Here is a 7,219-nt window from a genome sequence, read left to right as displayed (position 1 = left end):
TAAGTCTTGTCTGTTGACCTCGTGAGTTTTTGTCAGGCTTGCCTCCCGTGAATCAAATATAAATGTGGCGTTTGAATTAGCTTTTGTTAATCTGAATGAAGTCAGCCTCACTGATCTATAACTAATAACCTGTGGATCTGACAGCATGCCATTGAAAACTCATGTTCAGGAAAAACCTCACTTGCAGAATCATGCCAGCGATTTGAAAATGATTTGAAAACGTTCGGAATTGTGCCGAGTGTATACGAGATGCTTCGGCTGAATTACCAATTATGCTGGACACTAATTTCGATAAACAATGTAGCTATAGAATCTATTTCTTCTAGTACACGGTCCAAAATTGTTTGTTTTTAGTGCATTTTCCCCCTACGTTTAATTTTATTTTATGGTGCTATCGGCCAAAGTGTGCACCTATTGTTTGAGACACAAGCGATTTGGATTGGAGCGGCCTTAATGAACCACGGCCGTAACAGCCGAAGACTATACTATATATAGATTTCACTGTCAAGATCAAGTTTCAAAATAACCATAAGTATGTTAAATACCAGGATGTCACTTGTGTTACCAATTAAGTTACGGGTGTTACCTTGGGTTCACGAGTGTTACCTTGGTTTGTGGGAAAAGGGTTAATAATTTTTAATTCATCTTTTGTGCAAGGAGCCTAAACCAGACGCCAATAGAGAATCCAGCATGGCACCAAATTGTCTCAGCTTTGTGCATGAAAACAAACGTTTGTACTGTAAAGGTACCACACGTGACATTTGTACCATCACCCATGAAAAAGGCACAGTATGACTGAGATATGAAAATATAATGAAAAGCAGTGTATACAGTTTTGGAGACTGATATTTAGTCCATTGTTGAACACTACTAATTTGGTTTCATTGCTAATAGTTTTTTGTTTGTTTGGTACGTTGATACAACTACAGTCCCGGCAATGTAGCATGTTTTCTTTTTTTCCCGTCCACTCAGGATAATATTTAATAGCTGAAACAGTGAGTAACTGTACATGTTATATATATATAAATTATGCATAACGGTTTAGTTATCTGGAGCCTTTGGCCTTACCAAATAACAATAAACCACAATCAGAAGGTATTTTAAACCCCGCGGTTGATGTTTTCGCGGAGTTGTCCATAATTTCACATCTACATTGGCGGCCATCTTGTATTTCTTATTATGTAATCCCTAACCAACTTTGTAAATAGTTTAAACAAATTTATTGACCCCACAGAACTATGACTAGACACCAAAATGAACAATTGTCATAGAATTAATGTGAAGAAAGTTGTATCCAAAACATAAATTGACAGCCATATTGGTGAGCATCTTGGATTTCCTGTGACATAAACCCTAACCGACGTTGTAAATGATTTAAATAGATTCTTTGATCCCCAATACCTACGACTAGACACAAAAGATATTATCCTAGGTTTAATATAGAGGCAGTTATAGCCATAACATGAAATGGTGGCCATCTTGGACGCCATCTTGAATTATGTAACACCCTCACTCACCTTGACATTTTGAAAATTACAGCTTGGTATAGAAAACGTATTTATTATAATAAAAAACCCAAATCAGATAGGTTTGGCTAAAATGTTTGTGTTATTTAGCATTAAGTAATAATACCCACAAACTCAAAATATAGGGCTCAAAGAAAGGACTATTTCTCGTACCAGCCAGTGCACCACGACTGGTATATCAAAGGCCGTGGTATGTGCTATCCTGTCTGGTATGTGCAGATAAAAGATCCCTTGCTACTAATGGAAAACAGTGTATTTGTCAGAATTACCAAATGTTTGACATCCAAATAGCCAATAATTAATACATTAATGTGCTATAGTGATGTTGTTAAACAAAACAAAGGTTAACGTTATTATCTCAAGCACTCAACTTACTATGTCGAGCTGTCGACTCATAAGCTCTCAACTCTGGCACTTTTAAGAGGCACTTGCAACCACCTACTATAGATGTTAAACCACTAATAATAATATAAAAAACAAAAAGAAACCTATAATTCAACTTTTAATTTCAAGTTCATGATCGAAACCAGTGATAATAATATACAACAAAACCGAACTATAATTCAACTTTTAATTTCAAACTCGTGATCGAAATCACAACCAATGGAATGTAGAATGACCCACGCTCGGTTCGTCCCGTGGGTCTTTGAATAGCCGACAAACAGTTCTTGAATCTGAAATGAGAATACAATACTCGTTAAAGGCACATGTTCGGATATTTAAATGTGTGCCCTGGACAGACGTGTATATATGGATGGAGGTACATTAAATAAATTCCGTATATATACATGTATATATATATATATATATATATATATATATATATACAGTGCTATAGAAAGATGGAATATATATATATATATATATATATATATATATATATATATATATATATCTATATATATATACAATCAAGTAAGTGAGCGAATGGTGATGCAAAAATACTAGAAAACACGTCCAATTCACGTAAACATGGCCATAGTCAGCGTTTGTACTGAAACGCAAAAACGCGACCCTCAGAAAAGCACATGCATCATGAAGTTCTGTAACTTTGCATGCCGAACCACCCGTTGATAAAAGGCCACATCAGCAGTAATTCAAACAGACAGCATAACGATACTGTAGGTAACGCAATAATGTAAAGATTGACGTCAGCTCAACGCAATAATAATTGGGAGATTATAAGCAGAAGTAACTCAACAAACTGTGGCAATGGTACTTTGGCGTCTCCAGACAGACCAACTCTTCTTTATGGGCACGGTACAACACCACTCAAAATGTTAATGACAGACTACGGTCAGGTCGTCCCAGAGTAACTACTGCCGCTCAAGATCTATACATCCAGGTGTGTCATCTTCGAAATCGAACCACAACAGCAACAACCACAGCGACACAAATCCCTGGACTACGCAGAATTTCTGACGAGACATTTCGTAATCGCGCATCAGATATAGAGACGAGATCCTGCAGCGTCACGTCATTACGCACATGAACGTCAACGGTGGAATGTTTCAGCATAACAATGCCAGACCACATGTTGCGCGTATCAGTCAGGAGTTTTTGCAGCGCCACAACGTCCAGACATTACCTTGGCCTGCCCATTCGCCGGATTTAAACCCAGTAGAATATCTATGGGATGCACTGGAACAGCATGTGCACCAGAGGAATCCACCACCCCAGACACTTCAGCAACTTCTTACGGCACTGCAGCATGAGTGGCAAAACATTCCACGTGTTGTTCAACGTTTAATTGCTTCCATGCGTCGCCGTTGTCAAGCTCGTGGTGGTCATAACCGATACTGACATATTCCTGTGTACATGTTTCAGGTGGATTACCAGATATACTGTTTCAGACATGTGCAGAGTAATCCCCTTCCCATGGCGTCTTGATCTTTGGTGGCTTGTATCATATCTACCAGGTTTTTTTTTATATTAAACTTTGAAAATCAATGTATATAATCACTCTTACCTCAGACATTTATGCTTTCCTCCTCCTTCGATTCCTTCTTGTCCTTGTCGCCCTCCTCCTTCTCACCTCCCTCCTCTTCCTACTCTTCCTTCTTGACCACCGCGCAGATCGACTCCCCCTTCGCCTCCTCGTACGACAGCGGGTGGATGCCCTGCGACTCGTACTTGGGCGGCATGGCCGATATCGTGAACATCGTGCCAGGGATGGGAAGCTTCTCGGGCATCTGCGTGATCTCGGCGCTCTTCGTCTTCCTGCACCTGATACACAGGCAGAGCGTGAGGCAGACGACGAAGAGCACGAGCAGGAAGTCCAGGGCGATGGCGAGGATCATCCACAGCGGGAAGCCGGCCACCTCCAGGCTCTCCTTCTTGCTGTAGTCCAGCGACGACTCGGAGGGATTCGCCTGGGCAGACGGCGACGCGGCGTCAGACATGACGCGCTCTGTTGATGTCGTCTGCTTCATCCAAAGTACCCAAGTGTTTTTGTAGAAATATATGAGCTTGTTTGTACGTCGCATGCTACCTCGCGCCCGTGTGTACCGGCCTCGGTCAGTCGGTGGCGTCGTGGTTAAGCCATCAGACTACAGGCTGGAAGGTACAGGGTTCGACTAAAAGAAAGTTTTTTTAACGATTGTAATTAGATATCAAATATATTTTTCTGCATAAAATATTAGTGGCTGTATATTAAACGTATGTCTGATCTTTCTAATATTTGTACTACGTTAAATTTCATTTTATTTTCGTACGTATGAAATTGTTTGAAGACAAAATCCAGTTTGGGCTTCTTACAAATATTAAGACGACCAGAAACACATTGAATATACAGATACTGATATTCTAAACGAGAATATATTTAATATGTAAGTTTAATCGTAGAAATATTTTATTAGTTGGGAACATCTTACAATGCAGCAAACTCAGGAATATCCCTTTAAGGACCACACAGATATTGAAAGAGGAAACCACTGAGCTACGCCCCGCCCCGTACACGCATATTAAACACACAAACGTATATACATATAAACATTCACACATAAACACATGTACACACATGTCCATACACACATATACACACTCGCATGCATGTATGCACACATAGATGCATACATACATACATACATACATACAAACATACATGCATGCATGTATGCATGTATGCTTGAATGCATGAATGCATGCACCTCAATAGCTCAAAAGGTATCGTGGCAAGTCGGCAAAGTTGCGGGCGATTCGGTGCCATAAGTTCGCGTCCCAGCAACGGCACGGGACAATTTATGAGGCCAGAAAGGATTTAATTATTCCCTGCGTCTGTGCGTTAATATCTATGTATGTAACAGTCAACCTCGACATACATATAGACACTATACACATACACACTATATAGATATTCAGACATCAGTACATACATACATAGACACATACATATATACATACATACATATTTCTCAGTACAAATCGTATTCTCTCAGCCAATCAAATCACATTAACGTACAACCGTTTAGTTTTGACACTTCCGGATTTTTTTGTTTGCTTATGTCAAAATGTCCGGATTTCCTGGGTCCATAAAAGCTATTATTGTCCAGATGTAGTTAATAATTGTTTTGTTATATAATGTTATCAGTAAATTGTCTACCTTCGTGTTTTCTTTATTTCACAATCCACTAACCACCTAACAACTAACCCACTGTCCTGGACAAACAGCCCAGATAGATGAGGTATTTCCTATATAATAATATGGGTCAAAGTGGTCCTCGGGCGCTGGAACCGCTTCGGTTGGTTTCACTGAAATATATATTTCACTTTTAGAACGAAACACTCATATTCCAATATTTACATGATGTTAATTGTCATTTTAAAACAATGAAATGAAAGGAAATGGTTTTATTTAACGAGGCGCTTAACACATTTTATTTACGGTTATATGGCGTCGGGCATATGGTTAAGGACCACACATATATTCAGGGAGGAAACCCGCTGTCGCCACTTCATGGGATACTCTTTTTCGATTAGAAGCAAGGAATCTATTATATGCACCATCCCACAGACAGGGTAGTACATACCACGGCCTTTGATATACCAGTCGTGGTGTACTGGCTGGAACGAGAAATGGCCCAATGGGACGACCGACGGGAATCGATCCCACACAGACTGCGCGTCGAGTGAGAGCTGTACCACTGGGCTACATCCTGCCCCTCATTGCAGGAAAGAAACACTTGTATTCCAACAGCTAAACAGCATTTCATTTTAAAACTAGGAACAATATATCATTTTTAGAAAGAGATTCTTGTATTCCAACAGCTAAACAGCATTTCATTTTAAAACTAGGAACAATATATCATTTTTAGAAAGAGATTCTTGTATTCCAACAGCTAAACAGTATTTCATTTTAAAACTAGAAGCAATATATCATTTTTAGAAAGAAACTTGTATTCCAACAGCTATACATTATTTCATTTTAAAATCATGAAGATGAGACAATAACATTAAAAATTATGCAAATTAAATGTTGTTACTTTGTGTTTATGTGTATGTATTTGTTTGTGTGTGTGTTTGTGTGTGTGTGTGTGTGTTTGTGTGTGTGTGTGTGTGCTAGTGTGTGTGTATATGTGTGTGTGTGTGTGTGTGTGTGTGTGTGTGTGTATAGGTGCGTGTCTATGGGTATGCACGTTTGTATCTGTGTGTATGCGTGAGTGTACGATATTATAATACGGTGAGGTAGGATTGTATTGCAGCCGTAATACAATGTAAGCGAGTGTTATTACACTTGTCACAACCATAGTGTGACATCAAATACAGGAATACCGTGACACCAGACAGTGTTCTCAAACTCGTGTTGTATCTAATATGATTATTGGGTAAGAAATGAGTATCATGAGGGGACGGGACGTAGCCCAGTGGTAAAGCGCACGCCTGATGTACGGTCGGTCTAAGATCGATCCCTGTCGGTGGGCTATTTCTCGTTCCAGCCAGTGCACCATGACTGGTATATCAAATGCCGTGGTATGTACTATCCTGTCTGTGGGATGGTGCATATAAAAGATCCCTTGCTACTAATGGAAAAATGTAGCGGGTTTCTTCTTTATGACTGTGCCAAAATGACCGATGTGCTCTAGTGGTGTCGTTAAACAAAAGCTTTATTTTGATTATCATTCATTTCATTTCAACTTATTTTTCGTGCTTATATCCAATTAAGGTTCAAGCATGCTGTCCTGGGCACACACCTCAGCTATCTGGACTGTCCGTCCAGGAAAGTGGGTTAGTGGTTAGTGAGAGAGAGAAGATGCTGTAGTGGCCTTATACCTACCTGTTCAGCCCTTAAGAACTGAGTTGGAGCCCATACCGGGATGCGAACCCTGTACCTACCAGCCTGTAGTCCGATGGCTTAACCATTGCGCCACCGAGACCGGTTTAATTATCATTGAAGACGTACTCAAACGTCTAACATGTTTTACGGTTGGGTGGAGTGAACACTGAAGACTAATACCGTACCTTCTTCATTTAGGGTATCCTCTGGTGCATTAACTGAAAAGAAAATTTGAAAGTTAATAACTTCAAGTACTGTATGTGATATCAGCAATTACATGCACTATTCATACTGCTTATTGTACTGCTGCTACTACTACTACTACTACTACTACTACTACTACTACTACTACTACTACTACTACTACTACTACTACTACTACTACTACTACTACAACTACTACTACTACAACAACAACTGC

General features: G+C 39.6%; 1 protein-coding gene across 1 annotated transcript in view; it reads right to left on the bottom strand.

Annotated features, from left to right (window-relative positions):
* Positions 1 to 2,015: 2,015 nt before the first annotated feature.
* The window catches only part of LOC121372271, a 19,006-nt gene continuing 13,802 nt past the window's right edge, over positions 2,016 to 7,219 (bottom strand). The window contains exons 4-6 of the mRNA XM_041498560.1: positions 6,984 to 7,016; positions 3,496 to 4,102; positions 2,016 to 2,200 (exon numbers count right to left, since the gene is read on the bottom strand). Coding sequence (XP_041354494.1) covers positions 3,575 to 4,012 — 438 coding nt within the window. The 5' untranslated portion in view covers positions 4,013 to 4,102; positions 6,984 to 7,016 and the 3' untranslated portion in view covers positions 2,016 to 2,200; positions 3,496 to 3,574. The remainder of the gene's footprint in view (positions 2,201 to 3,495; positions 4,103 to 6,983; positions 7,017 to 7,219) is intronic.

The sequence above is a fragment of the Gigantopelta aegis genome, chromosome 4 (assembly GCF_016097555.1).
Source record: "Gigantopelta aegis isolate Gae_Host chromosome 4, Gae_host_genome, whole genome shotgun sequence".
NCBI lineage: Eukaryota > Metazoa > Mollusca > Gastropoda > Neomphalida > Peltospiridae > Gigantopelta > Gigantopelta aegis.
Note: the sequence above shows the minus strand (reverse complement) of the source record. Positions and strands in the feature narration are given on the sequence as shown.